This window comes from Equus asinus, chromosome 5 (genome assembly GCF_041296235.1).
Source record: "Equus asinus isolate D_3611 breed Donkey chromosome 5, EquAss-T2T_v2, whole genome shotgun sequence".
NCBI lineage: Eukaryota > Metazoa > Chordata > Mammalia > Perissodactyla > Equidae > Equus > Equus asinus.
The window spans coordinates 36348864-36368155 of NC_091794.1; the positions used below are offsets into that span (position 1 = coordinate 36348864).

Genomic DNA, 19292 nt, shown 5'->3' on the forward strand with positions numbered 1-19292 from the left:
CTAGGTTAAGACATTAATTTGTTAGAAGATTTGCTATGCATCCCCAGGGGGAAAAGACGTGGTACGACACTCATTGAGCCATAGAACCCTTGGTTTTACATCCTACATAGAAGTAACAGGACTTCTACTTACATGTTTTAGGAAACGCCAATATAAAAACCTGAAGAACAAGGATGGTTTACACCACATATTTCCACAGAGGGTCTGAAAGCTTCTGGCCTGTTGTCCTAGATTTAGACAGATTCACCTCAAAACAGCCCCACATTTATCATATTTTTGTGGTCTCAAGCTTTATAGTTTTAAACATAACTTGCACCTTGCTGTCAGTGCATTTAGAGCAGTGTTTTTCAAATTGTGGATTTCTATCCATTAGTGGGTTGAGAAATCAACCTGGTGGTCACAATGCACATTTGTTAAAAACTGAAATAAAACTATCAGAGAGAAGTAAGGAAAGTAATGTTTTTATAAAACTTTTGCATCCATATATGATCACATAATATATATGTATATGTGTACTGGTCACAAATATAAAATACATTTATGAGTTGGAATAAAAAAAATTTGAAAGCCACTGAATTAAAGAGATGAATTTATTGGTAAATAGATAAAATCAACACCTATTTCGAACACCCAAACCCCGCCCCCGTATATATTAGGTAAATTAAAAGAAAACAATTATCAAAGCGATACAGCCAGCTAGAGCCCCAACTCACAAACAAATACCAAAAGTTTGTTTGAATATGGGGTGCTTAGAGTTTTTCTCAAACTATCATAAAAAGATTAGGTTCCCAATTAGTTCAAAAAGCCAATTTAAACAATGTAGCTTAACTATAGTACTAAGTTTATTACAAACAAATTTATCTACCTTGTTTATTTGTCTCTGAGGTTTAATATGCCTGTGAGGACACATCTCCCACACCCACACCTTGGTCCCAGCACCAAGCAACTCCTCACGGCACAGGCAAACATCCAACATTCGACCCAGCGTTCCCCAAGTTGTGCTTAGGATTTCAGAGGAGGAGAAGATCAGAAGTTCTAACAGCCTTAGGAAACTGAGGTAGAATGCGGGGCTCTCCAGAACATCTTCCATATGCCCCAAGTCTGTTTCCCTCCCACCCATATCCTGGCTCTAGTACAAGGTCAAACATGAGAAAGACGCTTGCTTACCTACAATTGTTTTTGTTCTTTTCTTTATCAATCTTTAGGAGAGACTGCCTACTAAAAAAGAACAATAGTCACTCCACCTTTTTCCAGACCCCCAAACTATTGCAATAAAAAAAAATACATATCTATCGATCTCAGCGGGCTTTAATGCTGATAATTTGCTACTGATAAAATCAATAGCTGTTTTTATCACCTGACTGCTTTTCCCATAAACTGTTTAAATATAAAAATTCTATTACCAGCAAGTTTCTCTGCACCAAGAGAGACATGTCAGTGCCTAAAAACATGGCCTGTGGTATCTCATATTAAATTCAGGAACTCAGGGTTAACTAAGATGCCATTCTCTAGCTTAACTCTCTGCTCCTATCAATTCCATCATGTCCTGGGGAATTATTAAGAGCTATCCTAAGAGTACACATTAATGGAAAGCTCGGTGAAAGCTGCTCTAAGAATACCCTCAAATTCTTGTAATACAAACACATTAACCTCCGGCATCGCTCATTGGGGCAGAATACAAACTGCCATTCCTAACAGGATTTCCCCGACCTGGAACAAATCTTAACCAAGGCACTAAATTCTCAGTTGAAACCTACTAGTGCCGAGTGGGAACCAGGTTTTTGGTGTAATGTTGACCCAGTAAACCTCTGGCCTTTTTTGGCTGTACCAGCTGCCTGATGCCAGTACTCACTGGCGCAGTTCCAGCAGCCTTGGGAAAGGAAAAGAGGCTGCAGGAAGGGTTCTCTGTGCAGCCTAAGCTTGAGGGGCACTCAGCACAACCCACTCACTCTTTAGGCATCACCTAAGCACACGTCCTCTGGTTTGGCCTTCAAGTAAGCACAGCCGCTCCAATCCACGTTACAAGCCCCAGGTCCTACACCAAGACCTTTAGACGTCTCAGGAAGAGCAGCTGCAACAGGATGCCCAGGCGACCAGCAGCCTGGGCCCGCAACATGGCAGACATGTTGATTCATAGCTAACACAGGCCCAATTTTTCTGGTTTAACCTCTTGCTGTTGTGCGCCAGAACAAGTTTGGGAGGTTAAATTGGGAGAGGGTTAGAAATCATTTCAGCATATACTTTTCAGGTTCTGCCAGACAACCTTTTATTACATCGGAAAAGCAACACTAGGCACTAGATCTTGCAAAATATGTTCTGACCAACTCTAAACTTTCTGAAATTAAAAATGTGTAACCACTGTAAGGTTTTTAATGAACAAAAAAGTTAAATACAAACTTTCATATGCAAAATAGATTACTGTATAACTGGCAACCTCAGAGCCAAGTACTAAATTTTCTTCCACAAATTTCAGCGGGGGTGGAATGGGAAGATGTAAATCCTAATGAATACAAAACTTAATTTCAGCTTTATATATAGAAAAAAAACTCTGAGGAAAAATAGCTTTAAATTGAATAGTATCTTCTGACATAAACAGCTCAGGCCAGCCCTTACAATTCTGAGGTTTATACTCAACCAGATCTGGGATGAAAATGCAGATTGAGGGTTTACAGTTACTTCAAATCCAGTTTCAAGAGTAGCCAAGTCACCTCATTTCCAGAAAAGGAAGTCTCTTTAGGATGACCACGACACTCTTCTGAAGACGCTTGGATGGCCAGAGTTCTTGGCCACAGTTCCACTTTTCCACAACACAGTGCCAATGCTGTAGTGTCAGGCTTCCTCTGAAAGGCAGGCAGAGCCCTACACCACAGCGCTTCTCCCGGCATTTTCAAGCCTCAAAAGAAAGACCTCCAGCTTCAAGTTGGCAGTTACTGCTCCAGCGTTAGAGAAGTTAATTAACACTTCCTTCCTCCCCCCACTGATTCCCCTCCTGATCTTCAGCAGGGAGTGGCAGCTTGATTAACATTCCTTTCAGAAATAAATAGTTCAAACGAGTAATTTAGAGTTAACTGTAAAAGAGCAGCAGAAAACCACTGCCCATTATGTTTGCAAATGAGTGAGTGAATGAATACTTGTGAACAAACACACACACGAAATCATAGAATAAATCTTGCATTTCCCACATTCATAGGGAAAAAAAAATCTTAAAAAAAAAGTATTAATTAGCGTTTGTTCTTGTGGGGGTTGAAGAGTCCAGGGCTCTGAGCAGGCACAGCCTTCCGAGCAGGGTTGCAAGCAGCCCTCCGCGCGCCAAGTCAGGACTAGGGTGCTGTGAGAGGCCTGGTGCACTCTGACAGCTCAGTACCTGTGCGAGAACAGAGTGATGCAGGGACTTCTTAACCCACAATGCATGAGGTATATGGAAACGTCCGTCTGTGAAAGAACCACCAGCAGCTAGAGGGACCGGGCAGGGCATTCTCACAGTAACTGCTGATGAAGGATTTCCCACACCATCTTCTTCCGGAAGAGAGGCATCTGGTGCTGTGAAGGAATCCACAAACAACACATACGTTACACAGTAATGTGCACAGCGTCAACACCCTTTAGGTGTAAAAAGGTAAATAAAGCAGGATGTCCACGTCCTTTACGTACGCTTGACTTTTTTACATCATGGTACAGCCTTATAAAGCCACCAAAAAGGAGGTTTATAATGTTTATTATTATACGTATCATAAGCATTTTTACATGTTAAGGAAAATCAAAGAAGGATGCAGATTTATACAATAGAGTCCAACAACAATTTCTTAACAAAAACGTGTCCAAAATGGAAATATCTAGTGGTGGCACAATAGGCAACTTTTCTACTTATATATATTTTCAAAACATTCTAAAATGAACATTCTGTTTTTTATGAGAAAAACATGAACTCTATTTAAATAAAGAAAAAAACCAAATCCACAAATTTCCTTCTGCTCTACCAAAGGTTGTAGATTCCATTCTGTTCAAATAGCAACTTCTCTCTTTCAATTATGTCACTAGGTTTGGCAAACAAATAACTCTTTGTTATTTAGAACCATCAAAGAATGAGATGCTTTGCTTAATATATTATTCTGCTTTAACTGATAATCACTACATGGGCCAAATTTCAAAGCAGCAACATACAAAAGACAAATCCAAAATCCCCTGTAACTCAGCCAGTCGTCTTTCTGATGAAATCAGAAGTTTACAGCCTTGAGGTACTCCTGGCATCTCCTTATAAATAGCTTAATATACCACTTTACTATAAACGAGTGATTTCCTACCTGGAAGGGCCTAAAAAATCCTTACCCTTGGATTCATACATTATTTTAAATAGCTCAAAACATGTAGTAAAAAATTCCACATTTATTCTTAGTAAGACTGCTGAAACTAACCAAGAAGGGCCTTTTCATTTTAGACTGGGACTGCATGAATCCAGCATGGGAGCCCTAGTTACTTCACGTTGCTCAAAAGCTTGGAACACGGTTATCAGTCCCACTATCCATTAAGTATAGTTTGGTAGATCTATCAAAATGAGGTCTGTTCAAGAAAAATATTTTTTAAAGGGGGTTCTCCTTGGTTGTAAAAAGGTTGAGAATCCACTATAACAAACATAAAATTCTCAGGAGTTCCCAACTTTGAATTTGAATTTGAATTTCCACTCAATTGCAGAGCTATGGAGAACCAAAAATAACCAGAACAGAAGGGAAAGGCAGTATTCAGAGTTACATCTTAGACCTATGGCTTAAGCTCTCACAAGACCTGATGTCCCCTTGCTCTCACATATTCTGACATGCCTCCCTCTTTGGCTAAAATATCAGTAGTACTCAGGAACCAGTGAACACTGGAGTTCAGAGATAGGCAAAGTGTCCCACTGGCCACCAAAGAGGAGGATAAACTTGAGGGCGGATGCAGTGACAAACCCTAATGCTAGCAAGAATAGGGCTACGGCCAAGGTTTACAGCAATAATAATAGTGGCACGGCTACCATTATTAAGAGCTTAATGAGTGCCAGGCACTGGCAACATGCTTTAACTTCACCTTGTTGAAGTAAGTGGACGAGGAGGGGTCTTCACTCACCTGAGTAAATGTGATAGGTTTGTCCCTAGAGATATAATCTGCATATTTACAAGTAAACATCCCACAATCACTCCCATTCAACTGTTGAGGAATCTCCTAAAATTACAAAAAAAGAAGGGAGGAAGGGGTAAAATTTCATCAAATACAAACTCCTTTGACTTTTTCTAGATATTACTATTGAGAAACAGTATTATAAAGGTAACACAGACACACACACAGTTAGTCTTTATGCAATATAAACACTCTAACCAAGACATGGAGTACAAGACCTCATAGAAAATGTTTTTCAGAAGGAAAGAGAGAAGCAAAGTGAGAGTTCTCTCTCTCAGCTCTCATAGAAAGAAACCAAACTGAAAGAAGGTTTATTACCAGAAGAGGAATTCTAGTCAGAATTATTTAAGAAGCATTTATAAATTTTGAAAACAGCCAAATGTGCCTCCATCAAAAATATGTTTCCACTCAACAACAAAAAATCAAACAACCCGATCAAAAAATGGGCAGGGGACATGAACAGACATTTCTCCAAAGAAGATATAAGGATGGCAAATAGACACATGAAAAGATGCTCATCATCACTAATCATCAGGGAAATGCAAATCAAAACTACACTAAGATATCACCTTACACCCGTTAGAATGGCAAAAATATCCAAAACCAAGAGTGACAAATGTTGGAGAGGTTGTGGAGAAAAAGGAACCCTCATACACTGTTGGTAGGAATGCAAACGGGTGCAGCCACTATGGAAAACAGTATGGAGATTTCTCAAAAAGTCAAAAATAGAAATACCTTATGACCCAGCCATCCCACTACTGGGTATCTATCCTAAGAACCTGAAATCAGCAATTCCAAGAGTCCCATGCACCCCTATGTTCATCGCAGCATTATTTACAATAGCCAAGACGTGGAACCAACCTAAGTGCCCAGCAACTGATGATTGGATAAAGAAGATATGGTATATATACACAATGGAATACTACTCAGCCATAAAAAAGGACAAAATCGTCCCATTCACAACAACATGGATGGACCTTGAGGGTATTATGTTAAGCGAAATAAGCCAGACAGAGAAAGACGAACTCTGTATGACTCCACTCATAAGTGGAAGTTAACATATAGACAAGGAGAACTGATGGGTGGTTACCAGGGGAAATGGGGGGGTTGGGGGGAGGGCACAAAGGGTGAAGTGGTGTACCCATAACATGACTAACAATAATGTACAAGTGAAATTTCACAAGGTTGTAAACTATCATAATCTTAATAAAAAAAAATAAAATAAAAAATAAAAATTCACTGGAAAAAAAAAAAAGTTGAGGCTGGTGTTGGTCCAGCCAAAAGCAAAGGGTTTTGTTGTTTTGAATGAGTCTGTGCAGCCACAATATAGGCACACGAACAATTTCTATTAGGCTTTGTTATATAAACAGAATACATAAAAATCATCTTTCCATAAAATATTCTCTATGATGAAAAAAAAAATATGTTTCTAATACAACTAGCCTACTTCAGTAGTGCAGAGTTTAACTTCTCCTCCCTCGCCAGAAAAATAGGACTACTGCTTTGGACCCACACAGCTGTGAGCAGGAGAAAGAAAAAACTTTCTTGATAGGCTTAAACAATCAGGAAATCTTGCCTTGTTCCTCAGTTCTGTCCTGAAGCAAAAACAGAACTTACTGCAAGCAGCACTGAGGGCATCACAAAACAAAGGTTGTGGATTCCAAACCCACAGGAGGTAAGCTCACACGTCCCTAGGCCCAAGGTACACTAATCTTGGCCAGCCCCTTACACACTAGGGCTGTCAGTTATAACAGCACAAGATAATAAGAGTATAAGAGAGGCTGATTCCACTGCTAGAAAATATCCTAGATGACAACAGCTCAGTTTTTATTCAAAGAAATACAGATAATTATTGTAAATAATTTTTGTTTGAACATGCACACCACCCATACATACGGTGGGTACCTTGTGCTTTTCTCTTGAGCCCAGTATATATTTTCTCCCAAGCCCACGCCACAGAGTGGAGAAAACTGTAGACTCCAATATACAAATGAAGAGAATTCATTTTCTTTTTTTTTTCTGAGGAAGGCTCACCCTGGGCTAACATTTGTGCCAATCCTCCAGTATTTTGTATGTGGGTCGCTGTCACAGCATGGCCACCGATGAGTGGTGCAGGTCTGCACCTGGAAACTGAGCCCAGGTCACCAAAGTGGAATGCACTGAACTTAACCAATAGGCCGCAAGGCTGGCCCCCAAGAATTTGCTTTCTGTACTATACTTCCCATACCAGAACAAAGGATTCATCCTAACAGACTCTTCCTATACCTGTGCTCTCCTCAGGCAATTTCAAAGCTTACCATTCTAATTACTCAACTTAGAAATGAAAATGCTTTTGGACAAAGATAGTTGAGCCATTATACACAGGTTAGGGCTAAAACTGAATTCATGTAGCTTACTTTAAAAAGAAACCATGAGGACTCAAAGATTTATGCATTTTTAAATCCTGAATGAAATTCAAATCTGCACCCGGAAAGAAATTCAAATCTGGCAAGATCCAAACGCATTCACAAAGAGCATACTTGCCTCCTGAGGACCCATGGCAGAGGACCCTTAAGATCTAAAAGCACAAAATTCCTAGAAAAGTTTTGAACAAGAACTTTAAACTTTCGTTAATGCCAACCAAGAAAAGTAGCTGACTTGAATTTACTGTTTTTGCTTTCAATTTTTTGAGACATGCTAACATATAGTTAACATTGACAATTTAAGCAAGAAGATAAAGGCTAAGAAGCAAACATCTTGGTTAAATGAACTTCAAAAGACTTAGAAGTAGATCATTCTTTGGATGTGCACTTCCGGAGAATGCATGCCTAAGGGTGAGTGAGTGAGGGGAGGAAGGAAGCCAAATCTAAACAATATGCCACTGTCAGTAAATGCAACAAAGTATGTGAAATATAGATGATCGTCACTTACATGTGGCTTCATGCTGTAGTGGGTCCACTCTAAAAGATTCAGATCAATATTTCTTTTGGTCTTACTTTCATCCTGTAAATACTGACTGAAAAAACAACAAAGAAGGAATATATTGATGAATTCCGGTGGGGACTTACCATTATCATTACAAAGGACTTTGTGATGTTTAACAGATATGCCATTCTCAAATCCATCTCCATAAGCTTTTTAAAAATGTGATTGCTTTTGTTTTTTACATTTAGTTTTGGGTTTTTTTTCTGCTTACAAAAATTGTACATGCTTATTTTAAAAAATTAAAACATATAAGATGTAAAATGCAAAAGAACCCATAATAACCACTCTAGAAGTAATTACTATTAATAATTTGCTGTGTATTCTTCTAGTTCTCTACTCCACTCCTATATACACAATTTAAAAACATACATTTTATTCTTTTAAAAAAAAGTACGTCATTTTGCAACTTGCTTTTTCTCACTTAAAAATAGATATAAAATAAGATAACTGGCCTGGACTAAAAAAAGCCATTGCTATGAAAAACAAAGAAAAAGGCAGGAAGATTGTTCTAAATTAAAGAGACTAGACAGACATTAAGTACATGCATGAGCCCCGAGTGGCTTCCTGGATTAAGGGAAAAGCTCTAAAAGATAACTGAAGAAATCAGAGTATGAACCATCGATTCCACATTACTGATTGCGAACTTCCGTTAAGTGTGATAACAGCATTGTGGTTATGTAAGAGAACTTCCTTATTCTTAGGAGATACATACGTAAATATCAAGAGTGATTAATTTTATCCAAATCTCCAGAGGTTCATCAAATTTAACCCAGGCATCTCAGTTCTTACCCTAACCTGCATATGAGGTAAACAAGGGTTACTCAAGGGCATGCGTGCTCAACGGGGCAGCAATATCTCCCCCAAGCGGGTGAAATCTGGCTCTTGGAAGGCAAAATCGTCAAAATTCCCAACAAGTAAAAAGTCTTACTCCTTAGTCTTATTTTCTCTTGGCATGGAGAAATTCAATTTTTCAGGGCTGGGAGGATAATGAAAACAAAGGTGAGAAAAGCTGGACTAGGGGCATCAGGAAAGGAAGTGGGCCTCAGATACCGCCAGGAGTTGAACTTCTCATACTTAAAAAAAGGAAAAAAGTATGGATGTAATAAAAGTATGGGTTTTTTGTATCCTATTATAAGCAGCATACAAAATTTTGCTGTATGATTCCAACGAGAACATGTCTATGAATGTGGTGATACATATGTATGTGTGTGTGCACATGGATGTGTGTGCACATTTTACACGCCTCTTAAACAGAAAAGACTAGAGGGAACTAACTGCTTTATAACAATTTGGTGTATCTTATGATTTAAAAACATTTCCCCTCTATACTTTTTACTCGAGATAAACATCCATAAATAAAAAGATCTTTTACAGTAAATCAATAATTGAAAAAGAGAGAATTGAATTATTAACTTTCCTTCATATCATTCATTTAACAAGTTCCTTACTAAAGTATCCTTAATAAAATTATCCAAGTATCCTTACTAAAATTCAAAACAGGAACCTACATGTGCTTCCGGCCAGCAGAAGAGGTTCAAAATAGACTTGTCTCACTGATTTGCTTCCTCACTGTGAAATTCATGCCACCACTTTACATAGCCAGTAAGTGGCTATGCTTTAAGGGAAAGTTTCCAGCAATTACTGTTTGAAATAGTTGCCTATAAACCATGATTTCATTTAAAACTTACCTCTGGGTTCTATGAGATGAACCCAACTATAACAGAAAGCACAGACACATGAGTGAGCTTAAGAATTTAGAGGAATACTACTCCCCAGCGAACAGTTCTTCAGAACATTCAGAATAATGTTCAGAATCTAAAAGAATTCTAATTCAAACCCCAGGATTCTAGTCAGATATATTTTCATTATTAACAAATGACAAACTTGTTTTCAATGATGCTACTAAACCAGACTTCTCAGTTAAGATCAGATACTAGGTTATTTATACATAAAAGATGGATTCCAGTCAAGTCCTGAAGGATGGGAAGAGAGCCTTGACTGTGCATCAGACCACTGCCCACCACACCCTCTGGGGTTCAGACAGATGAAGGAGCGCCTAACAAGGCCATAGCAATGTAACAGCAAAGCTTTCCAGCCCTTACTTACAGGAGAATCTCACAGATCCTGTGGCCCTTTTGTCCCATAGAATCCAGATATTTAAGACACTTTTTTCTTAGGTCTATCACCTATAATAGAAAAATGAAACATCCAGAAACAACCATAACAGGAGTGAGAATTTTATTTCTAAGAAGAAAAGCATCTTTAAAAAAACTCAATACATGTACCAACATGAATGGATTTCTAAGATACATTTTTTATAAAGCATCACAGATGCTATGAGCTTCATTTCTATAAAATTATATACTTCTATTCCTAGAGAAAAGCCTAGGAACTTAGTCCCCAAAACATAAGTGGTCCTCTCAGAGTGATGAGATTTTTCTTTGCTTTTTTTCTTTATACTTTTACTTTTATACAATAAACCTGTACCATCTTGTAAACAAAACTAATAAAATAAATAACCCATGTGTACTAAAACCCTTTCCTGTTAAAAATGAAAGCTCCTCAGTTACAGGGACTGTCCTCTAGCTTCCTAAGTTGTGTAACTCAAGAACTCAGAAGGGACTCTGCAGAGTACGCCTTTAACATATACTACGAGACTTTCACTGGACAGAAAGGGTAGCCTTCATTGTTTAAGAAAATGGTCATTATCTAAACTCCCACAATTAACCCTCTCAACTTACCACCAGGCTCCAATGTACCTTCCGATGAATAGGCACCAGAATAAGTTCCTGCTCAAAGAGATTGACCCCTTTGGTCCATCTTTTCACTGCTTGGTAACCCCCAGACTTTAATTTGGGATAGAAGAAAGTACTGAATGCATGAAGTGCTGGATACCCTTGTTTTTTATTTCTTTCCACCAGAAGATTCATGTAAAAATTAATGACCTGTAATACCAAGAGAGTAAACATCAGAACATGGCAAGTACATTATCAAAATTAAAATTCTACCTACCTGAATTAGAGAAGGGAAGGTACTAAGGAAGGGGAAAAAAGGACTGTCTATGGCAGAAAATGGAAAATAAAAAATGATCACTGTAAAATGGGAGGGATTAAGAAAGAATGAAGTTGTACTTTTGAGGCATATGAAAAAGAGAGCCAAGAGAAAGAACTCAAATAGAAAGTCTGCAATAATGAAAAGGTGTATGTAACTGCATCACACAAACACTATGCAGAAAGGGGCCAGCCCAGGGGCAGAGTGGTTAAGTTTGCACACTCTGCTTCAGCAGCCCAGGTTCCTGGGTTGGGATCCTGGGGGCAGACCTACACACTGCTCATCAAGCCATGCTGTGGCGGCATCCCACATACAAAATAGAAGAAGACTGGCATAGATGTTAGCTCAGGGCCACTCTTCCTCAAACAAAAAGAGGAAGACTGATAACAGATCTTAGCCCAGGGCCAGTCCTCCTCACCAAAAAAAACAAAAAACAAAAAAATCAGGGGCCCACCCAGGGGTGCAGTGGTTAAGTTTGTGCGCTCCACTTCAGTGGCCCGGGGTTCACAAGTTCAGATCCTAGGCATGGACCTACACACCACTCACCAAGCCATCCTGTGGTGGCATCCCACATACAAAATAGAGGAAGACTGGCAGAGATGTTAGCTCAGGGCCACTCTTCCTCAAACAAAAAGAGGAAGATTGGCAACAGATGTTAGCTCAAGGCCAATCTTCCTCACCAAAAAAATAAAATAAAAAAATCACTCTCCGTATCTGAATTACACCAAAAGAAATAAACAGATTAAAAAAATATATATGTAGACATACTAACTGGAAGTGAATTTTACTATATATAAATTATACTTCAATTTAAAAATATTAACTGGAAGGAAATATACCAAAACATTAATATTTCATTTATTTTTGAGGGTTGGCACTTTTGAACAATAATATTGTTCACTTTTCCTGTATTTTCTAAATTTTCTATAATAAAGATATGACATTTATAATATGAAACAAAACATTTGTTTTACAAGAATGTGTTTATGTGTCACTAGCCAGGGAGGAGGAAGGCAGACAAGGGAGAAAATCAGCAACTGAGGAATTGGGTAAAGGACCAACTGGAAAATTGGCAAGAACCAAGAGCTAGCTTTAGCTAAATATGTAAGGATACAAGGTGACAATGGGGCAAATTTTTGCAGTTATCACTCAAATGAAATAAAGAAAAAGACATATAGTGTACATGTGGTAATCAACACAGCCCTTCATTACTGAAAAAATGAAATGGCCCCTCTAAGAATTCATCTAAAATAAAGTATCACTTGCTGCTTCCTTCCATTCATCAGTTGCACCCAGGGTTTATAAAAATCTCACTGAAGGGACTGGCCCTGTGGCTGTTAAGTGGTTAAGTTCGCGCGCTCCGCTGCAAGCGGCCCAGTGTTTCCTCAGTTCGAATCCTGGGTGTGGACATGGCACTGCTCATCAAACCATGCTGAGGCGGTGTCCCACATGCCACAACTAGAAGGACCCACAATGAAGAATATACAACTATGTACCAGGGGGCTTTGAGGAGAAAAAGGAAAAAAATAAAATCTTTAAAAAAAAAAAATCTCACTGAAGACTAGTAAACGAAGTGGAGGATGAAATGAAGAAAGGATGCAGAAGAGAGTAACATTCCTAATTAAGGGCAGCAAACAATCAGAATTAACGTTCTTTTAAAGGTTTAAGATGTTTTCGATTTAGACAAAACTAAAAGCTGCTTTACCAAGCCCATATAACTGGGTGGAAATCACTCTGATTACGGATGGTAGACGGTTAAGCATAACGACAGTCAAAGGGGCACAGAAGACAGCTTACTTCGTCATTGAGCCAGTGATAGTTCTTCAAGGTCTGGATATCTCCTCGAGTGATTCGGAGTTTGAAAGCGCTACTTAGAATCTCATCCTGAGGGCCATGGCCTAGGGCATTACTGATTTCCTTTTCCATGTCCTGAATTAAAAAACCCAGAGGTTGCTACTTAAATACAGAACCACCATCAGATACTGAAAGTCTGAGACTGAAAAATGCTTTTCATCGCTGTGATACCCGACCCTTGAGAAAAATCTACTATCAAAGACCTACTAAATCGAGGTATGAAAAGATTTAAACTTAGGACTACAAAGCAGTCTTATCAATGGTTATAAAAAATGTGAGTTCAATTATTAGCTCTGGAAACAATAATTGGCAATATTTACATTTAAAGTAGAGTCTCAATTATCCCACTACCACTTATTTAGTGCTATGTGCCAAACACAGTCCCAGATGCTCGGAGCACATCTGCATGGGGGGAAAGTATTATCACCATTTTATAGAAGAGGTAGAGCTCAGGAATTTAAGTTACATGCCCCAAACCATATAATTATTAAAAGGCAGAGCCAAGATTTGAACCCCGGAGTATCTAACTCCCTAGCCTTTGCTCCTTTCACAATCCTATAAAAGTATTTTCATACTTTGCTTATTTACCTCCTAAACTTTTCTTTAAAAACATCAAAGTAATAAAATTAGAACACCTAAGAGATCACACTATCAATTTTTGATGTGAAGAGAATAAGCAAACAGGCAGAAACTGGAAGACTAGGCAGCAGTCTGGCAACTGAGTCCTTACTGAATAGATGGCTTCGTTATTCTAAAGAATTATGCAGATAAATGCATGTTTAAGCTACAAGACAGAATCTATAAACCCAATAGAAATTATTTTCCTCCAAATATTTTAAATAATGCTTTCCCCCAACGGCACACAATTTTGCAGTTTTATGGATCTCTCTATCTGCATGCCCAATATATAGTAAGTGCTCAAGAGAGATTCACTGAGTAGGGCTGACTACCACCTACTAAGACAACAATGGAGAAAGAGACAAGATGTGGGCTCACATTTAAAATAAGAATTCTTAACAATCTTCATTTTATTGTTTTCTATAAGTTTTTACTTCAGATGCAATAATCAACAAAAGGGACATTTTAGTAAACCATAATCACTTTAAAAAAAACTGCAATGAACTCATTCCTGATGCAAAACCCATACTATGTAACCCAAAATATTTTAAAGTTAGAAAAAGAATCTACAAAAAACTCATTATATTCCAAGATTCGTGGCACTTATGTCTACCCACATTTGCTGAGCATTAATCTGATCCCTTAGGCCACCTTCAGAGATCACTAATGATTAACATAGCCAGTGAGTGAACAGCCCTTGGCCTGATTTCTTTCATATATTCAGCCCTACCTGGAGAAACTGCTCACAACAAAACATGCACTCAAGTCTTGAATAACTGAGGTTATTTAAAACATGCCTTTTATTCTGATCAACACAGGAAACAATACCTCTGTAAGTTCAAGAAGATCATCCGTCCTCTTATCCCTGTCTCTGCCTGAGCAATTTTTCTCTTTAGTCTCAAGTATTGACATCTTCCTCCTGAGTAAGCCATTGCTTCCACTGCCTAGGCGGAGCCGGGCTGACACTTCTTCAGACAGGTCAGGTTCCAGCTGGTGTCCTCTCCTCTGATCAAAAAAGTTTTACGTTCTATTGACATGTTTCATACTTGCACATATAAACATACATAACACAGGAAATACACAACAGCGCCATTATCTTAAAAGAAAAGAGAATTAGCAAATCCCCAATGAGTGAGGTAGATTTAGCATACCTGCCTATCCCTGCAAGAGGGATCAAAAAGGTTCAAAACCTAGGGCTCAGGACACCTCAACTACAAACCATGAAACAGAACATTCATCCTTTTCCCTGGAGACAGCAAGAAAAGTATTTTCAGTTCTTTTTTCCCAATTAAAAATAATATAGTTAAAAGACATTTTGAAAAGTTTTAAAAAAGTAAAAAATACAATCCATAATCCTACCACTCAAAATAAACCACTGCTATCCTTATACTAAGTAAATTTGTTCTATCTCATCATTTTTAAAAAGTAATTATGTATTATAGAAAAATACACAAAACATTAATGTACCATTTAATTGATTTTTGTAAAATTAACAACTATGTAACCACCATTCAGGTCAACAAACAGAATTCTGCCAGCATCCCAGAAACTCTGGTAAGATCCTTTCCTTATCATGACCCTATGTAACCCTGAGTACTGAACTTAAGTCATCTGCTAGGCAAACTATTTTAAAATTAGGAAATTTATTTAGAAATAGACCTTTGGACTAGAACCACACTCTCAACACACCTAGCCAGTACTCTTGACTCTAGCTAACTGCCAGGTATACCGGTCCTAGAAAACCAGCAGCTGCTGGCCCTTCCCCACAGTCCCAGACAGCAAAGCCTTCAGGTTCAGCAAGGACAGAAGCAGGATGTAGCCATCAGCCAGGTAACAAACACGCCTCCCTCCTCCACCTCCCACCCTCTCTCAGGCTTAGCTTCCCCTCTTCTTTCAGTTTTTGTTCCACAGGTGATAGATAATTAAACACAAAAGGCCCGCTCTGAATCACTGGAAATGGGGAACATTAGAGAAAGGAATGTTCAAAGATTTATGACTTAAGACTGTGAGTTAGCCTTAAAACTAATTCTTATGAAGAGATCTAATGGGAGAAGAGAAACTTGATCAAAGTGATACCCAACACAAAGCAGTTCTCTTTTTGGTATTTCCATGTATCTAACATGTGAAATAATCTGAAACTGCAAGTTTGTCTTTAATTTAGGAATACATTTCTTTGGAATACGGAGTGTTTGCCACTATTATTTAAAATGTTGGTATTGCTATGGAGATCACTGGAACACTTCTTATTCCAATACTTACACAGAAAACATAAAATCCAATTAAGCATAAGATTCGTAATATTTTCAAGTAAACCCAAAATCTTGACTCTGAAAAGAAAGTCCTGAACTTATATCTTTCCTAGAGGCATCTAGTTTTAAAAAAATTCTCTGGGGCCAGCCCGGTGGCGTAGCGGTTAAGTGCACACGTTCTGCTTCGGCAGCCCTGGGTTCGCCAGTTCGGATCCCAGGTGCAGACATGGCACCGCTTGGAAAAAGCCATGCCATGGTAGGTGTCCCACATATAAAGTGGAGGAAGATGAGCATGGATGTTAGCTCAGGGCCAGTCTTCCTCAGCAAAAAGAGGAGGATTGGCAGCAGATGTCAGCTCAGGGCTAATCTTCCTCAAAAAAAAAAATTCTCCAAGAAAAGCCAGGCAACACACATAAGGGTTGGGATGGAGGCAAGTTGGTCCCTCTTACAAAGGTGGCTACCACACAGAGATAAAAATCCAGCAACTCAGAAGAAAGCCAAAGTTGTCTATCTTCAATGCCTGCTGCTTTTTCAAAGAAAACAACAGAATTAGAAATCAAAGTAACATATACCATCTTTCTTATTTTTCATGGGCGCCAAAATTTTAATGTAAGTCAGGTGGAAGAGTAAAAAGATATAAAACTTAACTAGGGTTTCTACTTACACCTTCATTTTCGAGTCTGATTCCAACTGTCTTCTCTATATCAGAAATTTTCCCCTTTGAACATCTAAGGAAAAAAATTGAGAGATTACAGACTAGATAATTTTAACCAGGGACATGTCGGACTAATTTTAGAAATAAGATTTAATAATTTGCAAACAAAAGTTGCCTTGAGTTTATACAGTCCTCTAAACCAAGGGTCAGCAAAATTTTTCTGAACAAGATCAGATAGTAAATATTTTAGGTTTTGCAGGTCTTATGGGTTTTGTCACATCTTCTCAACTTCCATTGTAGTTTAAAAGCAGCCATAAACAGTATATAAATGAATGAACAAACTGTGTTCCAACAAAACCTTTCTTACAAAAACAGGCAGGTGGACCAGATTTGGCCCAAAGTTTACCAAACTCTGCTATAAATGAACTGTCATCCAAAATCCTAAGGCACTTAGAAGTACCTTCACCATTCATATACTAGAGATGCCGATCACTAGAGATGCCCACCAGACCCACACTTATCTACGTGGCACCTGCATCTCCCACCCCCAATGCCCAGGACAGAGAAGGGCACCCTCCCAAGCTAGGGTGAGCATCTGACACAAGAGCTCCTTGTGTACCCAACATGCTGGTCAGCTACCAGCACTGAGGAGAGTTCACAATTCCTCAGACATAGTTACTCATAAATATAGCTTATAAAGTAAGAAATTAATATGTCAGAATGAGCTGAACCATGTACCTCTTTTCACTTCTCACAGAACACAGAGGTCCCCTTGTTTCAACAACTCTATCTGTGTGGACGGCAAAGAAAAAATTGTTTCCTTTATTAATCAATCACATAGCTAGAATTTTAACTTACACAGTTTCTAAAGTATCAGGACATTCACTTACATTGAAATGCTAAAATGAATTCCAAAGACACTAGCCTTCTCACAAAATAAGTTGCTTAAAAATGCATAAATTTCTTTCTTCTTTAAATATAATCTTTAGTGTAAAATGACTGATATCTGCTCATTTGGTAAGCTATCATTTAGTGCCACTTAGTGAACAACAAGCAGAGAAATACAAGGAAGTTAGTATGAGGGATATAAAGAAATTAATTTAGGGTGCACAAAATATGTGCTACTGTATTGAAGGTTGGAATAATGATCAAGAGGTCACTTATCAATCAGCTTCATCTTGAAACAGCTTTTTCACTAAACTACCGGTACTGGATAAATCCCAGACAGTGCCGTGGGGTCTGATGTTTTACAGTTTGGTACACCATCTTTCACTAGTATGTCATTTTTCAATTTCACATGCACATGATCTGAGTTCAATATATTAAGATAGGGCTGAATCTAGGAACTCACATGGTTTTGGAACAAACTGAGCTGTTTTGACTCCGTGACTTTGCTCTTCCCCCCAGCCTTTGGTCTTTAATGTGTCCGTGTGACTTCTTTGAGAACTTAGAAACACAAAAAGTGAAAATCAGATATAAAAGGAAAACCCACCATAAGTATTCACTATCTCTGCCTGGCAAGCTTCTCCAAGCAGGTGTTATTGATTGCCTGAAACATCAAATTACAGGAGAGAGGATGCAACATATCACCACCTGGGATTGGGATAAAAGGAATCTAATCCAGATTCTACTCTTTCAGCCAGGTCACCCAACTGCCAGTCTCTCTATTCGTAAACCTGGATGTTTTTAATCCCCAGCACCACCTTGACTGAAAAACCTCAGTGTGACAAAACTCAGGTTAAAAAATGAGAAATTTTAAATGACATACTGAAATAGTTCCTAAAACAACACATTAAAAGCAGGTTTGTGGGGCCGGCCCCGTGGCATAGTGGTTGAGTTTGGTGAGCTCCACTTTGGCGGCCTGGGTTCACAGGTTCAGATCCCGGGCACGGACATACACCACTCGTCAGCCATGCTGTGGTGGTGAACCACACATAAAATGGAGGAAGACTGGCATGATGTTAACTCACAGCTAATCTTCCTCAAGCAAAAAGAAAAAAAAAAAAAGAGGAAGATTGAAGATTGGCAACAGATGTTAGCTCAGAGCTAATCTTCCTCACCCCCAAAAAAAGCAAAGTGGTTTGCGGATTTTACTGACGTGACGAAACTATACTGCTGCTTCCATCAGTACCTAGTCAAAATGGAGAACACATTAACATTCTGACCAACAAAACCAAGAGAATTAAAAAAAAAAAAGTTTACAACCAAAGTTAAAATTCCCAGACAAATAATCCTCGGTTATTTCCACATTCAACAAGCTAGATGGTCTTGTGACTTTTTTACCATCAACTTGCTGTGACATAAATTCTGGGTGCCCTCTGTGTATTCTCACACCACTTCTTAGAATTATCAAGTGTACCTCAATCCTGAGCTCACATATTTTTTATCCGAATATAAGGCCAGACATCAGCTCCCTCTGCCACTCTCATCTAATTGCTGAAATCATTAGAGTATTTAATTAACAAGCAGTCTTATAAGGAAAACTTCTTATGACCTGGGATGACTTCAATCTTGTCTCTAAAGTGGACAGTTTCCAATGGTGCTAAAATGCACGCACTAAGATGCCTCAGAGACTATGTGCATTGGTGGGTGGGCAGAGAGGGTGCAGGTGGAGAGAGAGAGGGAGGAAGGGAGAGAGGAAGAGATGGGCAGCAGAGGAAAAGAGGGGGAACAAGCGGCTGGCAGAGACAGACACACAGATTGTAGGAAACGTCTGTGTTGGGGAGGTTGAAAAAACTCTCTCCCCCTGGGAA

The 19292-nt window shown here is 38.7% G+C and overlaps 1 protein-coding gene across 2 annotated transcripts in view; it reads right to left on the reverse strand.

Annotated features, from left to right (window-relative positions):
• Positions 1–571: 571 nt before the first annotated feature.
• Positions 572–19292, reverse strand: part of SENP2 (SUMO specific peptidase 2) — a 41168-nt gene continuing 22447 nt past the window's right edge. The window contains exons 8-17 of one of the 2 annotated variants that reach the window (XM_014846135.3): positions 17891–17985; positions 17278–17329; positions 16549–16612; positions 14464–14640; positions 12961–13092; positions 10854–11057; positions 10219–10298; positions 8059–8143; positions 5098–5193; positions 572–3540 (exon numbers count right to left, since the gene is read on the reverse strand). In XM_014846135.3, coding sequence (XP_014701621.1) covers positions 3478–3540; positions 5098–5193; positions 8059–8143; positions 10219–10298; positions 10854–11057; positions 12961–13092; positions 14464–14640; positions 16549–16612; positions 17278–17329; positions 17891–17985 — 1048 coding nt within the window. In that variant the 3' untranslated portion in view covers positions 572–3477. The remainder of the gene's footprint in view (positions 3541–5097; positions 5194–8058; positions 8144–10218; positions 10299–10853; positions 11058–12960; positions 13093–14463; positions 14641–16548; positions 16613–17277; positions 17330–17890; positions 17986–19292) is intronic. The other variant, XM_070509275.1, reaches the window with a different exon arrangement.